This window comes from Phacochoerus africanus, chromosome 5, assembly GCF_016906955.1.
Source record: "Phacochoerus africanus isolate WHEZ1 chromosome 5, ROS_Pafr_v1, whole genome shotgun sequence".
NCBI lineage: Eukaryota > Metazoa > Chordata > Mammalia > Artiodactyla > Suidae > Phacochoerus > Phacochoerus africanus.
Window position 1 is genome coordinate 35,971,548 of NC_062548.1, and position 21,849 is coordinate 35,993,396.

The 21,849-nt window shown below is 53.9% G+C and overlaps 1 protein-coding gene across 5 annotated transcripts in view; it reads right to left on the minus strand.

Annotated features, from left to right (window-relative positions):
• Positions 1-21,849, minus strand: part of SNX29 (sorting nexin 29) — a 551,544-nt gene that overhangs the window by 411,109 nt on the left and 118,586 nt on the right. For all 5 annotated transcript variants that reach the window (XR_007134934.1, XM_047780471.1, XM_047780470.1 and 2 more), the window contains 2 exons: positions 5,436-5,499; positions 2,757-2,885 (listed from right to left, as the gene is read on the minus strand). Coding sequence is in view for 4 of the 5 variants with exons in the window: in XM_047780471.1 (XP_047636427.1) it covers positions 2,757-2,885; positions 5,436-5,499 (193 nt within the window). In the remaining variant the exon portion in view is untranslated. The remainder of the gene's footprint in view (positions 1-2,756; positions 2,886-5,435; positions 5,500-21,849) is intronic.

The following is a 21,849-nucleotide window of genomic DNA, read 5'->3' on the forward strand; positions in this document are numbered from 1 at the left end:
GAATACGTCAGCAGTGGAACTCTGAATCACTTCGACATCCCACTGCTGTTTGCTTTTGTCTTGACTTCTCCTTCTGGAGTATTTGCCTGTTTGATACATGCTGCTTCTACATGCAAACTGCCAACTTTCAGGCACCTTCAACTCTCAGCTCCCCACTGTTGAAACGGGGAGGCTTCAGATGATAAAGTGGCTCAGTTAAGAAATTCCTTTCTTCTCTTCCATTCAGGGGCTAAATGAAATTTCCCCCCAATTAGATCATACACTAAAATACATTTACCATAAAATACACTTGCAATGGCTGCTGCCCGGCACCTTACATGCCGGCACACGCATTCCCCTCACCGGGTCTCTGCAGGCGAATGAGACCAGCCTCTCCGTCTCAGCAACGAGGAAACGCAGGCTTGCAGAAGTAAAGCCGTTTACTCCAAACACACAATGCACAAGCCAAGGAGCAGGGACTCAAGGCCGAGCGGACTTCTAACACAAGAAAAAATGACAGGGAACAGGAGTCTGTCTGTCCTCAATGACTCAGAACCCGAGTCGCCACAGACTTCAGTCTTTATTGAGAACATACAACACAAGGACACCACAGAGCCCTTGCACGGCCAGGTAAAGGGTGGCCCAGCTGAGACAATGCCAAATTAGGCACCTGGGGCTTATTCATCAGAGTCACTTAACTGTCTCTGATGCTCCTGAGATGTCACTTTGAAACATGAACAAAGGAGAGAAGCTCAAATTAAAATTCAATGTGGGATCACGGTGCCAACTTTCAGTCACACGTACATAACAGTCGCGTCGGTCCCACTCACACCAGCTAACGGCACGCGGACGCGAAGCGCTGCTGCTGTCGGCTTACATAACCCCGGCTCCCTGCACGGCCGCAGGACACGTTATCTCCTGGTCTTCTAAAGCGGTTTTAAAGAACAACCTGATAAATGGCTCATCTTACCTAAAAGGGGGAAAACACTGGAATGACACACAAACATCCAGCACTCAGAAATGGTTAAATATGGTGCATTAACTCAATGAAATGCCATCATAACCAGGCGTACAAAAACGGGGAACATGAAGCTTCAGTGGTGGAAGGGGGCAGCCTAAGAAACGACAGGCTGTGGACTTTTAGTACACAAAAAGATATTTGCATGTGAACAAATTCAGTAAAAATGCATGTTTTGGAGCCCCGGTTGTGGCTCAGTGGGTTAAGAACCCGACGTAGTGTCCGTTGAGGATGTGGGTTCGATCCCTGGCCTTGCTCAGTGGATTAAGGATCTGGTGTTGCCACAAGCTACAGTGCAGGTCACAGATGCGGCTCGGATCCTGCATTGCTGTGGCTGTGGCACAGGCCGGCAGCTGAAGCTCCGATCCAGCCCCTAGCCTGGGAACTTCCATATGCCACAAGTACACCCTTTAAAAAAAAATTTTTTTTTAAAGTAAAAACGCATGTTTTTAAGGGAGGTGGGGCTTGGGGGGTTGCTTTACAGTTCTCTTTAATGAGACATAAACAAAGTCACAGAAAAGGAAAGAAGATGGCTCAAATAAAAAGAGGTTCGGAGTTCCCATCACAGCACAGTGGTTAACAAATCCAACTAGGAACCATGAGGTTGCGGGTTCGATCCCTGGCCTTGCTCAGTGGGTTAAGGATCCGGCATTGACATGAGCTGTGGTGTAGGTTGCAGACGCGGCTCGGATCCCACGTTGCTGTGGCTGTGGTATAGGCCGGCAGCTACAGCTCTGAATCGACCCCTAGCCTGGGAACCTCCATATGCCACAGGAGCAGCCCAAGAAATGGCAAAAAGACAAAAAAAAAAGTTCAACCACACTCTGAATTAGGGGAATGCAAATGAAAAGAACTCTGCCTGTGTTTTCACCTGTGATTTTACCCAAGATCCCAAAGTCGGATGTGCCCTGGGGCCCAGCCTCCACAGAAGGCAGGTTGACGACCACTACCCAACTCAGAAAAGCACTGTGCTTTGACCCAGCAATTCTACTCCCGGGATTTTTCCAGCAAAGAGAGTCTGATGAGAAGAAAATGACAGATGCAAAGGTTATTCGATGTGCCATGACGAGAAGGATCAAAAGGCTACGTTCTGGGGCAGTCAGACGATGAGGGATTGGGAGGCGTTAAAAGATGGCAGCCCTATCTACCCACCAGCAGACAACAGCCTCTGCGTTGCGAAGGGAATGGTGTGCAGAATACGGTACCTTTTGCATCAAGGAAGAAAAGGAGGATAGACGGAGATGAAAAGAAGAAAAACATTCATGCATCCAAATGTACAAGCCTGCATGAGTACATGGAGCATCTCTGGATCAGCAACCCTGCCCACTCCAGGGGCAAGCCACACGGCTGGGGACCCCAGAATCTAGCGTACAGCCACACCACCCTGAACGCATCCGATATTGTCTGCGGACCACAGAATCCAATCATTTGGACCTTTTTGTATTTTGAGCCATGTGCATACATACTATTCATTATTTATTCAATATTTACTAAAATAAGTTACATTTCAGATGCATAAATTTTATTTCCATGGGTTGCTGTCAGTTTTTTCATTAAAAAGTGCTGATGGGAAGTTCTCCTGTGGTGCAGCGGATTAAGGATCCAGCATTGCTATAGCTGTGGCGCCGCAGGTTCCATCCCTGGCCCAGGAACCTGCACATGCCATGGGGACAGCCAAAAAACCAAAGTGCTGCTGGAGGGTGTGCTTGGATTTTACCAAAGCCTCCCCCACCCAGCCCAGTGGCTCTGCGCCCCCTACCTTGTCAACGCCTGCACCTTCGTGATGTGCCGTTCCTCCTGCTCGGCCACCCTCCTCTTGAAGGTGTCGACCTCTTGCCGGAGCGCAGCCGAGTGCTCCATCTCACCGTCAAGCAGGTTCCGCAGGGACCTGGGAAGAGGGGACCCCATCTGCTCAGATGCTGTCAACCCAGAGCCACCCAGAACACAAGTATTTACCTAAGTCAACTTCTAACTCATCTGTTTTCCACCAGGCTCTGCATAAATCACAGTTCAAGTCGCTCTCCTACAAACTGATGTGCAGAGACCCCGGACCTGCTCCAGAGCCTTTGATCCATAATTAGCATGACCCCTGGGGAACCATCCGCTTGGGGCTCTGCAGCCCTGAGGGCAGCTTGAATCGGGGTGGGGGAAGAAGTCGAGCAAACTCAGGGCGAGCCCCCTTCAAGACGCCCCACGCAAAACCGAGGCACTCTGTCACAGCCACAGTGCATGAGATTTCACCAAGGAAGGGACGCCAGGACAGGCCAAGGAACAATTTGAGCCATGGAAACAGAAGGCGGGCTCCGTTTACCCGACAGAGAGCAGGCTCCTCTTCCAGGGGCCGACCTCTTGCCGGAGCACAGCCGAGCGCTCCATCTCACTCCTCCTTCGCAAGCGCCCTGTAGCCCTGCTCCACTGCCCCTCCAGCTTCAGCGGGCAGATACAGTGTTTTCTGGAGCTACGTGATTGGACCTCGCCTAGAATGGGCATGATATCTGGACTGTGTTAACTCTCCCAAACACACACACCTGCCTATCTGCCAGCCTTGGTCTTAAACAGCAGAGAGGACAGCAGCTCTTCCAAAAATAAACACACATTACCACCTAGAAAGGAGCCAAGCGGGGTTCTTCTGACCACCCACCTCGCTGGGCCCCAAACGTCTATTTCCAGAAAACATGTGCGAGCTTTGATGCGGCTGCATCCTCAATACCACGTGACATCAGAATACAAGCCCAAGGGCCTGTGCCTCCCACCCCCCTGCTCCCTGAACCCCGCCAGGCCTGGGTTCCCTCAAAGTTTTGTGGAAATGCCCCCTCTTGGGCCTGGAACCACCCAATGCAAACACTGTGTGATTATTTTTCTTTCTCTGAGGAGAAGAAATTACCAGAAGTGACCACTGTTCCTCGCAAAGGAAGACAAAACCTACAGCTTTTCCCAGGAGAAGGGCTCCAGCAGGAGCAAGGAAGAAAGCATCCTGCCACGTCTACCGCCCCCTGCTGGAAGTTTATTTTAGCTGGGAAATTGCACTGTCTGAAGACTCCTTTCTTAAAAACCTCTTGTTTTCCACGGTATGCTTGTGTGCTCATCTCTGTTTCATAAAGGAGGTGGGAGAGGCTTGTCAAGCAGGCCCCAGACAAGGCTGTGAGAGGAGACCCATGACTTCGTTACCTGGGACACAATTTCTACGCGAGGAAGGAGGAAGAGAGACATGTGCGCGCGCGCGCGCGCGCGCGCACACACACACACACACACACACACACACACACACACACACACACACACACACACACACACACACACACACACACACACACACACACACACACACACACACACACACACACACACACACACACACACACACACACACACACACACACACCCCCAGGACACAATTCCTGCTCTGAGTAAAGGAATAAGAGGGCAACATGTGCGTGTACACACACACTCACACACACCCCGCCCCCAGGGGGCAGCCTAGCCCTGCTCCGCGCGGCTCAATGGACAAGTGCCGGCAAAGCCCGCGGCTGAGCTCCCTGCAGCCAAGACAAGGCCTGACACCAGACAGACGGGAGCAACAGGCCTGATGAGCGCCTGGTGTCCAGCACGGGCTTCCTCAGGGAATCAAAGTGAATGAAGCCCTTGGGCCCCTCAGTGTCTGCGGCTGGGCTTTTGGGGAAGCCAAAGAATGCGAATACCACCGTGCCCTTGCTGATTTGACGAAGGTTTAAGGATTCTAGCACTTGGAACGCGGCGGACAGACCCTCGATTAAAGGTTACCCAGTGCTTCGGGGGGTCGGACGGGGACGGCTGGTGGTGAAAATGGTCTAAAATTGACTATGGTGATGGCTGCACCCACCTGTGAATGTACCAAAAGCCATCAAATACTTTAAATAGATGAAATATGGGATGTGTGGATTAAAGCTCAAAGGCTGTTTAAAAAAAAAAAAAATTTTAAATAGGAGTTCCTGTTGTGGCTCAGGCGGTTAAGAACACAACACAGTGTCTCTGAGGACACAGGTTCAATCCATCCCTGGCCTCACTCAGTGGGTTAAGGATCTGGCATCGCCACCAGCTGCGGCAGATGCAGTTCCGATTCAGCCCCTAGCCTGGGAACTTCGCTGAGCTGCAGGTGCGGCTGTGAAAAGAAAAATAAATAAATAAATAATAATTGTAAAAATTAAAAATAAAAGAGACTGCCTTACAAATTCTCGGCTTATTCTAAGACAGTACCATGATCGTAAGGTTCTCATGCCTTGCTAACGCTCAGGGTAGAGTCTCTATGCTAAAGTGGTACATCCAAAACCAAAAAATAAGACACCACTGGTCACAATTCTGCCATTAAAGCCAAGCGTCCTTCACACGGCGATATTCTCTGTGTCCCAGGAGCAGCCTGGCCACGGAGCAGACTGTTCCTCCAGCTCGAAGAGCTCAATACCTGTTCTCTTCCTCCAGCTCATCTTTCCTGTTCATCATGGCCACGATGGCTTGTCGCAGCTCACCTAGAGGGAGAAAGCAGAGTCCAAATTAACCGGCAGATCCCGCCCGCCACACCGCCCCTCAAGGTCTGCATTATGTGCTATTTAGGGCGACTTGTCTAGACAAGTTCCCTTTTCCCTTTCAAAAATAATTCCTATACAGTCTAAGCGATCCAGTGGGCTCAGTCAATCTCTCTTATTAGCCACACAAAACCCAAGGGCAGGGCAGGATGAGACTCAATGTGGAGGCGTTTCCTGAGTGAATAATCTCAGCTGCTCCAGCAGAACCAGGCTTGCGGTGTCTAAGTGCTCTTCCAAGGCCCTGCCATGGGACAGCATCTGTTTTGAACAGCGATGTGTGGTCCCAGTCACAGCTGTTTATCAGCCGCAGAACAGACAGCTGATCACAGGACAAGCAACTCCACGCGGACGCAGAGATGCTCAAGTTTCCTGAGATGTGGTTTGCTGCACTGACTCCCACTGACTCTGGGGAGCGGCGGAGGGGGGGGGTTCTCCACCACGCAGTCCAGGATTCCTTCTAGGAGCTACTCCCCTGTTGTCTTCCACGCAGGAAAGCCTCCACCGACAGAAAATCAATTAAAGAAGCCCCCAAGTTCCCATCTACATCAAACGTAACAGCTGTCCCTGTTCACCCACAGGGAACTGTTTACATCCAAACGCCAACCTCAAGACCAGGAACTTACGAATTTCTCCTGGAGAGACGGACTTGTTTTATTTTTTTTTCTAATGGACACTGTGAACTTTTTTTTCCCTCTTGGGACTGGCTGCAGGGAAGCTCATGGCCCAAACTGCACATTCAGTGGGCACACGTGGGCTTGTGGTCACCATGATGGGCCCAAATCCTCCCTCTGGTCTCTGACCTGTATTTCTACCCAGTGCCAATCTACTGTGACCTGCCTTGCTCTATTTTTTTTCTTTTCAGCCGTCCCACGGCATATGGAGCTGCCAGGCCAGGGATCAGATCTGAGCTGTGGGAAAGAGGCATAATTTGCTGGTTTCTTCCTTGTAGCTAAAATCCAAATCCTTCTACTTGCCAAGCTCTGTTCAAAGCCCAGACAGGGCTGGCGCTACCTCGTTCAACCCTGTACATACACCTAAGAAACCCTACCCCTCACTTTTGGGGCACAAATAAATTGGAAAGGAGGAGGAAATGGGGGGAGGAAGATGACAGAGATAAACAGGCGGGTCCCTCTGTCCCCTCATATTCATGATGCCCAGGCATAAAGAGGCCACCAAAGACCCTGAGGCAAGACATGGCTCCCGGGACCCTGCTGTCCTCTGGCTGCATCAGAGGAGACAGAAGCCCTTGGCCCGGGTCTCAGGGGAGGAAAGGGAACGAGGGACCCTCCTCCCCAGCCTAGAGCAAACACTAGAAGCCCTTCTGCTCGGATGAGATGAGACCAGGAACAGACCCTCGCCTGCCTTCTTTAACCCAGAGCAGCCACATCGGCGTCACAGGACATGACAAGGTCTAGGCCCTGGCTTCCCCGTGGCACTTGTGACTCTGGGTCACACAGCGAGAGCCCAGGCCTTCTAAGGTGCCGGTGACGTGTCCCTCTCCTGCTGTCACCAACAAGTCACCAAGGAAGGGTCCAAGTTCCTTGTGTCCACGTGAACTCACGGAGCACCTGCGAGGTCTGAGCACAGAGCACCGCTCTTGGCACTGAGGGGACCAAAGTCTCTGCCTGCAGTGGGCAGGCCTCCCCTCAGGAGGGCAGACGGTCAAACATGCCAGCGCGGAACAGCCAGGGTGACCAGATGTGCAGGAGGAAGCCAGGGATGGGCAGGGTGCCCTTCGTGGGGTACAGCAGGGCTACTCGTTCATCGACGCCTGACAGCGACATCGGGCTGGAAGAACCAATCTGAGAGGCAATTAAATAAGCTGAGCAAGCACACACATTGACCCATCAGAGCCAAGACGGAAACCCGGCCTTCGCCAGGCTGGGGGGCAGGCATGTGGGATGCGTGTTGAGCATCCAGAACCGAGGGCGCCGCATAGCCTGGTCCAGGTAACAAGGCCACAAACCGGAACCCAAGGGGCTCGGCTCCAGGCGCACGCAATGCCTTCTACTTTTCGCAAGGTTCAAACATTTTCATAATGGAAACAGTGGGCACGAAAGGCATTTCCAGAAAAGATACTACGGAAAGACAGAAAGAGCAAGGAGAGAGCAGGACCGAGAAGAAAAGAGGGAAGGAGGGCAAGGCCCGAGGCAGAGTTAGACAGCCTGGAGAGACAGGAAAGAGGCCACACTGCTGCCCCGCAGCCCCGCGGGAAGGCTGGGAGCTCACACCCTCGTTGTCAGTAACCATCCCCTGAGCGCCTGTCTACTGGCTACAGGGCACCTTCCCGCGGAGACAGCCAGGCTCCCAGCCAGAGGGAAGTGTACCTCACGGGATTTTTTTTTTTTTTTTTTCTTCTTGGGGCTGATCCCATGGCAGACGAAGTTCCTGGGCCAGCAATCAAATCTGAGCTGCAGCAAAGATTCAAGCCACAGCAGTGACAATGCCAGGGTCTTAATCACTAGGCCACTAGGGAACTCCAACAGAGGATTTTTTTTTTTTTTTTTTTTTTGCCACTCCACAGCAAATGGAGTTTCAGAGCCAGGGATCAGATCCAAGTCACAGTCTTGACCTAAGCTGCAGGTGCGGCAATGCCAGATCCCTAACCCACTGTGCCAGGCCGGGGACTCAACATGCATCCCAGTACTCCCAAAATGCCACCAATCCCATTTTGCCACTGCAGGCTCTCTCAGCAGAGCATTTCTTTTTCTTTTTTCTTTTTCGGGCTGGACACGCAGCATACGGAAGTTCCCAGGTTAGGGGTCGAATCAGAGCTATTGCTGCTGACCTAAGCCACAGCAACATGGAATCTGAGTCGCGTCTGCTCAGACGTACCCCTCAGCTCACAGTTATGCCAGATCCTTAACCCACTAAGCGAGGTCAGGGATTGAACCCACAAACTCATAGGGAGTATTTGGGTTCATTACCGCTGAGCCGCAAGGGGAACTCCAGAGGATTTCTTAATGGAGGACAATCACACATGCCTACAATGGGTCTGTCTGACTTTGCATCCAACATGGCCAGGTACCTAAGGCCCTGGTTCTCAGCCTCGAACCAGGGTCTCAGACACAAGGAGTGAGAAGAGCACCCACTTTCTCACCTCCCTGGGGTGCTAGAAGGTTCTGAGGAGAGATTTGATAAGACGATGCTATGAAAAGGCACTCCCTCTTACAGACTGCAAAAGGGGTGTAGGAACAATCTAGAAGAACTCAATGTAGTGCTAAATTTAACTCTTTTTTTTTTTTTTTTGCTTTTTAGGGCTGCACCGGCAGCATAGGGAGGTTCCCAGGCCAGGGGTCAAATCAGAGCTACAGCAGCCAGCCTACACCACAGCCACAGCAACACCAGACCCTTCACCCACTGAGTGAGGCCAGGGAATCAAATCCGAAACCTTGTGGTTCCTAGTCAGATTCATTTCTGCTGTGCAGAAAGGGGATGGGAATGCCAAGATTTAACATTTTTTTAAACTAAAAACTCTGATAAACCCGTAAAAAAAAAAAAAAAAACAAGCCAGTGATTTATTCCCAAGATGCCAGAGCCACGGGGATTGGGGGAAGGGAGAATCAAGATTTAGTGTATAACTGAAGACAAGCAGGGTAATGTCTCTTTGGCTCCTCTTAGAAACCCAGAGCAGCTGTGTACTGCAGGCGCAGACTCAGGAGATTGCTCCTTCACTCCAAGGCCTGTCTGATATCTCATTTTCTCAAGGCACTGCTTGGGGTGCAGTTCTCAACTGGTCCAAACTTCTCACAGAGCAAAGGACTGGATAGTCATCATTCCAACGTGAGGCTAGAAAAAGTGCTATCTCCCTTAAAACAAACAAAAAAACCCTATCTTTTAAAGCAATTTTAGGTTCCCAGCAATGTCAGAAGGAAGGTACAGATTTTTCCAGCACACCCCCCCCCCACACACAGGCATAGCCTCCCCCACTGTCAATATCCCCCACCAAAGCGTCATGTCTGCTACAAGTGACGCTGACGCTGACGCATGGCCATCACGTGAGCACAGTTACACCAGTGTTCACTCTTGGTGCTGCGTGTGCCATGACTTTGGAAAACAGTATAAGAACACCTATGCACCATTACGGTATCAGACAGTAGAGTTTCACTGCCCTAAAAACCCTCTGTGCTCTGCCTGCTCATCCTCCCTCCCCCCTAAGCCCCGATGAAACCTCCTCATACTCAAAGGGGTCACGCCAGCCTTCGGTTCTGCAGCCGCACGTCACGCTGCGGCCCGACTTACACTAACAAGCTGCGTGCACTGGCTGGGAGCAGGCTGAGAGCACCACACAGCGCATGCGCCCAGAACGGGCACACCCACTGCAGAGGCGCCGGGCCGGGGGTCTGCACCCCGCAGGACAGGGGCAAGCCCCGGGGCCCTCAGCTCCCGCTGGGCAGAGCCTGGCCTGGGAAGCCGCGCACCACCCACACACACAATCCTTGTGCTGGGATGCTAGTGTCCCCAACGGTGTCGCCAACGTCTTCGTCTGGCCTCAGCTGCGGAGACGTGCATCTGCCGGAGCAGCCTCAGACCCAGCCGCGCATCCAGCCTTGCTGAGCCTCTCCCAGGCCGTGACACTGCGCTGTGCTGTCCTTCCCCACAGAGGTGGACGCCTCTCCTTGAATAAGCGCAAGCCCAACGAGGCGTTCTCATTGCAGTAAGAACACCTCACAGGCCATCTCCCCTGTTCACAGATGTCGAGGGCCACACACGGGCACAGTGGCCTAAAGCTTTCGCTGGCTTCCCTGAAGCTTCACAGCTGGTGAAGAGCAACGCCTCACTTCTTCCTGGCCCAGCCCCTGGCAACCACCCTTCTGCTCTCTGCATCTCAGTTGGACTCAAATTCCTCACTTAAGAGCAATCGTGTGGGCTTTGTCCTTCTGGGTCCAGGTTATTTTACTTAACTTAATGCCTTCGGGGGTCATCCGTGTTGTCACATGTGGCAGGAATTTCTTCCTTGTTAAGGCTGAATAATATTCCAGTAGATTGTTTCACAAATGTATTCACATGTTCAAGCATTCCCCATCCCAATCTGATGAAACCCATCTATTCAGGCCCCAATGAAAAGGCAACTCCCCTGGGAAGCCCTCCGTGATTCCCCTACCCCTCAGCAAGCTGCATAGCATACCTGGGGTGCCCAGAGCTCCCACACGCCAGGCACTTAGTCAAGGTTTATGGGAAATACATGATGCAGAGGGACGGCTCCTGTGTAAGTGCAACACGACCAACACAGAGCAAAGCTAACAGCTGTCACATGGAGGGCACTCCTGTGTCTAGTAGCACATCACACCTGACAAGCCTCATTTCAGTCCTCACAACCACCCGCTGAGGACGCTCAAAAACACAGAGCAGGAATCCACCCTGGGACAGACCGAGCTGTCTGCAGGGCCCCAAGACACCTTCCGTACCCTAAGACTGAAAAGTGTGCAAACTGTCCAGGCAGGTCCAAGAGCTAGAGAGAAATAAAGTGCTTCACGGGCACCTGCAGCGGCAAGAAGGTCAGGAGGGGATTCTGGTAGTTTCCGTCCCAACGGCAGGAGCAGGACCCAGAGAAGGTTGCTACCAACAGGCCCCAGGGCTGTGGAGATCTGAGTTCAAGCCCAGCTCAGTCACATACTGCCTGATAACTTCAAGCAGGTGTCCCCTCACAAAGCACAACATGGACTAAGGACACACTTCCTGCTGGATGCTGAAAGAGAAAACCAAATTCCCCAGGCGGTGCCCGCACTGCAGCCCACGTAGGGACGTGGTTCAAGATGCCAGATTTCGAGAGTCAGGAGCTGGGTTCAAATCTTGCCTCCACAGCTGGGGAACCTTGGGCAAGTTACCCACCCTCTCTGAACCAAATATACCTCATCAATAAATGGTATCTTAACAGTCGCTATCTCACAGAAGCCTTGGAAGGATTCAGTGCCCAGCACATTGAAGGTATTCAACAGATGCTACTCATCACCACAGGCAGTGCCTTTCCCCTCCCTCAGTGGCTGGGATGGACACATGGGGACAAGGCAGCAGTGACCACCCAGGCAAAGGCAGGGTCCACTGGGCACACTTTTACAGGGTTTACCGAGCTCCTGTGTACCGCAACCTTGGGAAATAAAAAGGAATATTTTTTAAAGTGGTCTATGCCTTAGAACAGCAGATTAGATAATAAAATTTTATGAACTGTCAAACCAGCTCAGCACAGGTTCATCACCAGCTCAGCACGTCAGAGATCAGACCCAGACCGTGAGGTGTCACCTGGAGGAGATGATCAAAGTGTCAGGATTCTGGGCTTGTAGGCACAGCAGGCGGGGATCCCAAACACTGCCACCCAGACTTTTGGAGCTGAAAGGTGGGGAGTCCCCGGGGAGAAGAAAACCAGGAGGGGCAAGCGTTTCCCAGGAGAGCCCAGGAAACACACAAATGCTCTCTTGGCAGAGAACAGCCATGAGTCGCTGTAATGGGACATCTTGGCCGCAAGTCCACCTTGAAGGGACCCCAATCACACGGCACAGAGGCCACAGAAGTGGGGGGAGGGCGGTGGCCATCACTGGCGATCCACACCACCATCCTGTTACACCCCGGCCTCGCCTGTCCCACACGCTGGGCACCTCCGGCCTCCGGGACCACGGCCTGCATCTGCAGCAACATCAAAAGGACGGAGGACACAAAGATACAAAGACAGGTAAAGCAGGACTCTGATGCTGCCAGTCTCGGGAAAAAAAAAACAAAAAAAATCCATCACTGTCAGATTGTCCCCTCCACCGTCCCCATGTCGCCATCCACAGAACATTCATGGCTAACGCTGAAGAGAAAAACAGCCTGAGAGGAGTTCCCGTCGTGACGCAGTGGTTAACAAATCTGACTAGGAACCATGAGGTTGCAGGTTCGATCCCTGGCCTTGCTCAGTGGGTTAAGGATCTGGCGTTGCCGTGAGCTGTGGTATAGATTGCAGACGCAGCTCGGATCCTGCGTTGCTGTAGCTCTGGCGTAGGCTAGTGGCTACAGATCCGATTTGACCCCTAGCCTGGGAACCTCCCTATGCCCCAGGAGCGGCCCAAGAAATGGCAAAAAAAAAAAAAAAAAAAAAAAGGCCTGAGAGCTGGTATCAAACCCCCCCGCCCCTCCCCCACCCCCTCCCCCCACCACTCTGCTGCCCCCGACAAAAAAAAAAAAGTGCTCTTTCGACAGGCCTTAACTTGAAACGCATTTGCTACGGGGACTTTTCTCGGGTGAGTCATGTTGGGGTTGATTTCCATACTTCACGTAAACATTCTGCTTCTCTGAGCTCCAGTGACACGCACCGCGAAGGCGCTCCCTCTAACTCGTCATCATCTCTCCTCTCCCCAGCGCCACGCATCCCGTTATGTGTTTAATCTCCCTCACTGTGATTTCTCTCTTTACTGCCCGCCACAGCACACATCTCGAGACAGCAGCGCAGCCTTTCTGCTCAGCGGCTTCTGCAGGGCCCGGCTGAGTCAGGGTCTCCCTCTCCTGAGGCGGAAAGGCAAAGAATGACCCATGGAGAGGTCAGCTCCGCTTCAGAGAACTGAACAGCAGATCTGGCCAAGAAGACAGGAGAACGTTAGCGCAGGAAATCGATCTGGGATAAAGAGCATTTCGAGTCACTTCGGAAAGGATGGGTTTGTCCATAAATGTTGCCAGGGCAAGGGACCGTCTTGGGAGCAAGAAACAAGACTTAAATCTCTGTTGCTGCTACGTGTCGAAATAAATTTCAGACAGAACACTTTAAATATGTGAAATGCAGCAATGAAAACCATATAAACACAGGCACGAACGTTTGTGCCGTCTTGCAGCAGCGGAGGCCCACCTTAACATGAAAGCAAACAACAAGTCCTTTACAGAATGATAGCTTTGCTTTAAAAAAAAAAAAGAAAAAAAAAACTTTTGCACGTGGAGGGCCAATCTAACAAAAAAATTTAAAAAACTGGTCCACAGTGGAAACTAAGCTCTTCCAGGAAGTTTACAGGCAGAGTAGAAAGAACACAGGTTGGTGTTCCCGTCGTGGCTCACTGGTTAACGAATCCGACTAGTATCCATGAGGACACGGGTTCGATCCCTGGCCTCACTCAGTGGGTTAAGGATCCAGCATTGCCATGAGCTCGGATCCCGAGTTGCTGTGGCTGTGGTGTAGGGCGGCAGCTACAGCTCAGCTCCGATTAGACCCCTAGCCTGGGAACCTGCATGTGCCGCAGGTGTGGCCCTCAAAAGACAAAAAACAAAAAACAAAAAAAAAAAAAGAAGAAAGAAAGAACACAGGTTTTCTAATCAAATCCCAGATCGCAGACATCTCAGCTCTAGGCCCCCAGGCCAATGACAACCTCCTCGTCCCTCAGCTGGAAGTACGGAATTAACACTCCGACCTCACAGCACAGGGCAGGGCTTGGCATAAGTTTTGCTGGATCAGGGACCGTGGGCCTGGCTTTAACAGCTGCTGCCTCCGACACTGTGCTCTGGCCCCTCAGGCTGTCCCTGCTGGGCCTCCTCCCTGTGCTCACTAGTTCCCCAGAGGCAGCAGCATCCACACCCAGGACTGGACCACTGCCTCCACCGCGCAGACCAGACGCCCGGAGCTCCAGCCCACGTGCAGCGCAGGCGCTCGGCTGGCTCACACTTGGCCCATCCATGCACTGTCTCCCCCACATCAAACCCACTCTCCTCTCTTGAGCCTCTGAGTCTTGACACAGGCAATCCTAGAAGGCCCAGTAGGCCTCCAGTTTCCAGTGTGGCTGGTGAGACCTAGGGCAGCAGGCTGACTCCACTGACAGAGGCTCCCAGAAGTTTAGGATGGGCCACAGCCTGTGACTCGGGATGAAGAATGGGAGCAATGCGTCTGGCCCAAGAGCAAACTTCTAAGTCGGTCCACCAAGATCCCTCTGTCGAAAGCTGAGCCGAGGACAGTCCACTGGGCCCCTTCTGTCACCCGGTACGGCTGGCCGAGTTTGGCCGAGCGGCTGACATGTGAATTGTTGCACATGAGCCACAGAGCACTGCACCCTGACAACGAGGCAAAAGCACGGGGGCGCCCAGACTCTGAAAAGAGTCCCTACCGATGTAGTAAACTGGCCACTGGCCAGTGCGGTCTCTTGCTAAGATGGCCAGGACGCCTCCCTGAGACAAGCTGCAGAGACCGAGCAGTCCTGGGAGTGGGGCAGGCACATAGCAGTGGCCACCCAGCACCCAGGCCCCTGTGAGCCCCCTCATCCTCAACCCTGGGGTTCTAACCGGAGCAGTTCCGTGTTGCAGCCAAACAGGCCAGGGAGGGTTCGGGGGGCGTCTCTTCCCTAAGCCCCACCACACCTGCATATTTTCACCTCGAGGGAAGCTCTGTCCGTTAAGGTGGGATGGCTCTTGGCCAGGTGTGACCGCCCAAGCCCCACCCCAAGCTTATGAGCCCCTGGAGAGCAGGTGCCTACGAGACCTGTACGGCGAGTCGAGGGCCAAGTGAATACGTGGATTAATAAACGAGTGAATGACTGACGCACACCCACCGCTAGCATCTGCCCCTCATCTCCAGGAACTGAGCCTGAGATGGGCCAGGCAGAGACATCAAGCGCCTTTAATCATAAGTTCAGGCCTCACCAGAGGAGCTAACTACTGGTTCACAGCTGTAATTTCCTGCCCCAGTGACAGGGAGTCAGGCTCAAATTGCACTTTTTCCAATATATGTCTCAGGAATGGATACAGAGGGAAGGGAAGGGACGAGTTCTTCTATCTCACAACCATGACCTCCAACCAGGCGAGCCTGCAAAACCATCCCCGGTTCCAACCCCCTAGTACATGAATCTGACCACACAGTCAGGTCAGCAGAGCAGGGCCCAGCCTCCATCGGCCGAGGACCCAAACAGAAACGCAGACGCACCCCGAGCGACACGGCTCCGTTCACATATTGAGTATGGGCATCAAGGCTGCTATAAAAAGTCCTGAAACAGTGACATCGGGGTGGGCAGAGCCTCGGCAAGCCCTCCAGGAGGGCAATTATCTTGAGATCAACTTGCCTTCCACTCCCTTTCCAAGATTAAAGGGAGAAAACGACGATGGTCAGTAGCCGTCTGGGCGGGCGCAGGCTCTCACGTATACACAGATCTGTGTAATACTTCTTTGGCTTTCTATCGCCTCTTTCTCCAAAGACCTCAAAGAGCCTTTACAAACACTCCCCGCGGGCCCAGACTCAGTTATATTTAAAGAGAGGACTCGCGAGGGTGCACACGCGGAAATAAACAGGGCTCTTCTGCGCACACTTACTTCACCTACGACGCCGCTTCCCAAATGGGGACTGCTTTTTATATCTTTTTCTGCCTTCCCACTCCCTTTCCTTTTATCCCTGAAAGAAAGGATGGACTATATTGAGCTCCAAAACATAACTTTTTAAATCGATCTGGGCCCCATTCTGGTTTCCTGTTCTGTTCCTCTTTCCTGCCTCGCCTGAAAGGCCCGCTGCCCACCCAGAGTTGCTACATCGCAATTTGTTATGATGAAAACGTTACAATGCCCTGAGCCACGTTCCCAGCATTCAGGTGGCTGCTGTGCACTGTTTTCTGTCCACCTAGCAAGGCCAAAAGTACCTCAATCTCACTGGATCTCACAACATTCCTGAGAAGCGAAGCCTGTTACACTCACGACACGAATGTAGGTTGCAGACTCACAGACTCAGCTCAGATCCTGAGTTGCTGTGGCTGTGGTGTAGGCCGGTGGCTACAGCTCCAATTCAACCCCTAGCCTGGGACGCTCCTTTTCAGGTGCTGCCCTGAAAAGCGAGAAACACTCACACCCATGCACACACATGACCTGTGCTAGGCAAAACTCATCTCTTTGGACAGAGCATGTCCTACCCGCTGGGCCCCACCCCTGCCTGCGGTTTGACTGGCCGGCTCCTGAGGCCAGACAGATGTCTAAGCCCTGGTAAGCCAAGGACCCACCCTCTTCCCCCAGGGTGTGGAGGAGATGCCCATTCCTACCAAGGGACGGAGTTCCCAACCAGGAGGAAAACAGGTGGTGGTAGCACTGCTCCTCCCACTCGTTTGAAGCGCTGGCCCCACAGCCTAGGCGTGTATTAATCAGACGTAGACCCCCTACAGGACGGTCTCTCGAGGCTGACGGGATCCGTCAGCGTCCCCGACGTTCACATCCCACCTCATCACGAGACAAGACAACCCCCTGCCCCTTTCTTCCCAAGGCAGTCCTCTCGTGGGTGCAGGAGCGTGGTCTGGGGGCTGGATGCCGGGTGTGGACAGAGAATGAAGTCTCCGCCGAAAGAGCCTCTGGGAAAAACAAAGCCTGTCTGCCCCAAATCTCACTCTCCACGGTCTGGACTCGGCAGGGCCTGGAGAGGATAAGGGGGCGCCCACGTGGTGGGGGAAGGTGGCCTCAGCCACGTGGGGACCAAGCGATGATGGCGGACAGGAGGAGGAGGGGTCTCCAGATATGCTGGGCTGCACGTCGGAACCACCTAGGAAGCTAACGCACAACAAAAACCACCGAAAACCACCCCTCAGCCGGCACCACAGACCAGCTAATCCAGAATGGGGATGGGGCCCAGGCCTCAGGGTCTTTGTGTGAAGCTCCTCGCTGACCCCAGCGTGCAGCCCAGGTGGGGAAACAGGGCGGCAGGAGACCCCAAGCTGAAGATGGCTCAGCACGGCAGCAGGGGCAGCCACTGACATTCAAAACCTCCTACTGCGGGCCAGGCGCCATCCACAGAGCCCCAAGGTACCTACTGGTCTTATTTTTCAGATGCCCAAACCAAGGCTCAGAGAGGTGAAATAACCTGCTCTGAGTCACACAGCTGGGAAGCCAGGGGGGCTGGAGGCCTAGCTGCTCCCCACCAATAGGCTGCCGGCCAGCCGGCTGTGGAGGCCTCTGTCCGCGGTCCTGAATGGTCACAGTGGCTTCTCTGGGAAAGTATGCAGGTGTTTCCCCCTTGGGAGAAAGGCGGCTGATACCTGTACCCCAACTTTCCGACAAGCTCTACTAACTCTTGCAGCCCAGCCGCTGTCCATGGCACCACAAGAGCGTTAAAGGGAACACAGGACCTCCCGCAAGGAGGTGTGGGGTGTTAGCGTGACCAGGGAGCACCCAGAAGGGAAAAGTCAATGAGAGAAGAGATGGGGCCTCAGGGTCTAGCTGCCCCTCTGCAGGTCGCAATTTTTCACCCACTATCACCCTTCAAGGATACGTCTGGGCTTGGCTGTTTCAAAGGAACCAGATTCCTTATTTCACGGCCCTGGTGGTGTCAGCCCCATTTTACAGGTGGAAAACCAAGGACTTAAATTCCTAATGACAGCACCTAACAGGGCACATGCCACGTGCCAGACAGCAGGTGAAACTCCATGCATAAATTGCCTCATTATTAAGCCCTCCAATCAGCCCCGCAAAGCACATGCTAGAATCAAACCCCTTTATAAACAAGGAAGCTGAGACACAGAGATCAGCACAAGGGCCGTCTACCCATGGGTCCCAAAACCATTACTGTCCCCCTAACTCCAGTGGGGTCTCAGAATAGAGGCAGCCAGGGTTCTATGCCAGATATTTGACCACAAAAGTCAACATTCTCAAGATTTTCATTAAAGAACCAAACCTCAGCAAGTTCTGGGCAGAGTCAGCGCTGCCAGAGGTGGTCAACATGCTTTCCCAGTGTCTCCTCATAGTTCCTCCACCAACAGAGACCTCAAGAGCATCCGAGGCCTCCCGCCGGATGCTGGAGGTCTGAGAGTGGTCCCATGCTCTTACTTAACCTGGCTCGAGCCGACTGCTGTCACCTTGACCGAATCGTACCTCAGATACTGCACCTTGGGACCTACAAGAGCTGGCACTGGAGCTGGGGTGGCCAGCAAGCTGGGAGATGCAGAGGATGAGAAAACAGCATGATAAGCAAAGGTGTGTGATGTGACAAGGAACAAACAAAGACACCAGATCCATGGTCGGCCCAGCTACTAGCTGGCAAGGTGCGTCAGGCGTGTCACACCCACTCTAGGTCTCAGATGTTCAATCTGTAAGATGAGGTTGGACAAGCTGACCCTCTGGAACCCTCCTGGCTCTGAGAGGCTATAAGCATCCGTTAGCTCAGATAAGCCTTCGGAGCTCTGGCTGCTGCCAGCAAACAGGGAGCACTAGGCACCCCCAACATCTGCTCCACCCGTTGGACAGCTGCCCTTGGCTGCACTGCCAACTGCAACGAGCAGAAATATGACCTCAGCCTGTCCAAAGCCCCGCGTCTGCCCAGGGGGCAGAAACACCAACACCTGCTGAGACCGGCCTCCCGCACAGCCGGGTGGTGGGGTTAGCGGACAGCAGGAAGACTGAGTGCGTGCACAACACCCACAAATAATTAGGACATCAGCTGCACGGCTTCTGTCCGCCCTCAAGCTGTGGGCTGTCATGTGCACAGGCAACTCTCGAACAAACCCAGACACATAATCTACAATTAATTACAAGCACACAGCTCCTGAGAGGGCACAGGCAGCCCTCAAGCCAGTCTGAGTCATACCAAGTCACCCTCTTCCACACCTGACGCCCCGATGTCTGCTGTGCAGCGTGTGAGCTCCCTGTCACCAAGATGCCTGGGTTCCAGTCCTGGCTCTGCCATCTCCCTCCAGTGCAGCTGTAGGTGTGTCACTTGCCCTCTGACTCGGTGGCCCCCCCCCCTGTGAAACGGGTATGATGGCACCCTCCACACACCTCCCAGGTCACAGAAGGAAGGGTCACAAGGAGCTCATCAGCGAAAGGTGAGCTCCCATCTGGTTCAGCCGTCACCCCTCCAGCCCCTCCCTGGTCGTGGCCGGCAGCGAGCAGAAGCAGAACCATGCTCCTGACTCTTAAGAGTCCAGCAGGTGAGACCCGGGAAGGTGGAGAGACAACCAAGACGCACCCAGGACACAAGGGCCCGAGAAACCACGGGGTCCTGGGCCCTCCTGACGCCATCCCGGGCGGCGCTGCCCTGCCCTGCTGCCAACGCCATGCACACACCCTGTGATGCCAACGATTCAAGAACAGAGCCACCTCTAACGCCAGGCAGGATATGGGGCTCACATGCCATGCTGCCCTCAGGGTGGGTAACGGGGACCCCTGGCCCAGAAGAGGTGGGTGCTCAGGACCACCCAGCTGGTGGAAGAATGTCACTGGACCTGACCAGCAGAGGGCTTTGACAGTCACCGATGTAACACCTTTGTTCCCACGGCGCCTTTAAAACCCAGCTCGGCCGTCCTGGACTCCGCTGGAGGAAGCCTGTGCTTCTCCCTAGGGCGGCCTCAGGCCAAGAGGATCAGTGTCACCGTTTAGTCACAACCTCCCTGCTCGGAGGCAGCTCTGTGTGAGCAGGAGCCAGCCTGTCACCTCTGATTTTCCCTCCAGGCCGGGCCTGGCACTTTGCCTGACAGCTCCTGCACGTGGGAACCTCAGTTCTGCTCAGGGAGATGAGAGGTCCGCTGGGTGGGCCAGGGTCAAGGCTGCTCTCTTCCCAAATCAAGGAAGCTGACGACAGGGCGCCCCCTTTTCCCTTCCTCCCGCTCGAAAATGGCTATGGTCACCAGAACAGCAGCAACCATCTTGCAAACAAGAGGCAAAAAACATTAGGATGAAAACCAACACCTCAGAGATTGGGGCAGAGAGAACCTGAATCGTTGGCCGCACTGAGCTGCTGAACCAGGCCGGCAACCCCCGACCCCACGCTAAGAGAACAATGAACTCTTGCCTCAGCCATTGTCAGTGGGTTTTCTTTCTTTTTTTTTTTTTCTTTCGGTCTTATTAAGGCCGCACCCGCGGCATATAGAGGGTCCCAGGCTAGGGCTTGAATCGGAGCTACAGCCCCCAGCCTACATCACAGACACAGCAATGCCAGATTCAAGCAACGCCAGATTCCTAACCCACTGAGCGAGGCCAGGGATGGAATCTGCAACCTCATGGTTCCTAGTTGGATGAGCTTCCGCTGTGCCACAACAGGAACTCCGTCAGCGGGTGTTCAATGCTTGCAGCCGAAAGCCTTCCTCAGGGACTCGCGCCCTCCACACGGCACCCCTACTGGGCTCGCCTGAACTGGACAATGACACCAACCCTCTCTGCCTCTAAAGCCCTCGCCGGGACCAGCCCCACCACGAGCCCAGGTCCCACTTGGAGCAGAGCTACCCGCCCCCGAGCCTCAATGTCCCCCTTCTGTTACGAGGGGATCACACTACCTACACCGCGGGTTGGCCTGGGAAGTGAAGGCGATCAGGTAGGTGACAGAGTGACTGTCCCCCCCACAGAGCAGGCCCTCAATATTCACACTTCCCTGGAGGCAGCACGGCCAGAAACCACTCTGCTCGGTGGGCAGGTGGGCCTGGGTTTGAGGCACCTGGCCCCATCAGGAACCAGCTGTTCTACCTCAGGCAGATGAGTTAGCCTCTCTGAACCCGTGTCCTCACCTGTCAAACAAGGAGATCAAATCCACCTCCTTCACCGCAGTGGCGACTCCAGAACGAGGGAGAAGCCCCAGGAGGAGCAGGAAGGCGGGCCCCTCCCTCCCTCCTACCCCCACCCCCAGGCAGAATCACCCACCCCCACAGTATAACTGAGCAGGACCTGGGGGTCTTCCCCGACAGACTCCCCCCCCCCCCCCCCCCGCCGCCATGTCCCTTGCCCACAGAGAAACTTGAGGCTCCTAGGCCTTCCCTCAGTTCCACAGAGCAAACGACATCAGAGAACAGAGAAAATTAGAGGAAAACAGTCAAGCAAGACAAGATAACCACAGTTCAGCCATTCAGCAAAGTCAAGGCCCTTTCGTTGCTCCTCAGGGGCGATCACCTTCTGAGCCCGCGTCCTTTGAGCCGTTCTGCAGCCCCGAGACTCCCGCCAGGTGGAGGAAGTTAACCTGCATGCTGCCCACACGCTCCCAGAGCCCAGGCCAGCTGGAAGCAGCACTGGCGCAACCACCGCCCCCTGTTACTCCACCACCGAACAAGCAATCGTCCAGGAGCCCATCACACCCCCACAGCCCCTCCCTCGCCTGTCCTTAAAGCCTCTCCTGGAGAGCCATCGGGGGGGCTGGGGCTTTCTGAGCACACGCTGCCTGCAGTAAACGCTGCTCTTCCCTGCACCTCTACCCAAGGCAGCAAGTTGGCTTTACTGCGCCCGGGCAAGCAGACCCAAGTTGGGTTTGGTAACAACAGTACACCTCCCAAAGGAAGCGGAGGAGACACCAGCTCACCTTAGTGCGGCCACGTGTGTGCAGCGCCCTTTGCCCAACACGGGCAAGGTCGGGGAGGAAAAGCACTGCCCCAAAGAAACAGACTGGAAGCCTCCTCCTGGCAGAAATGG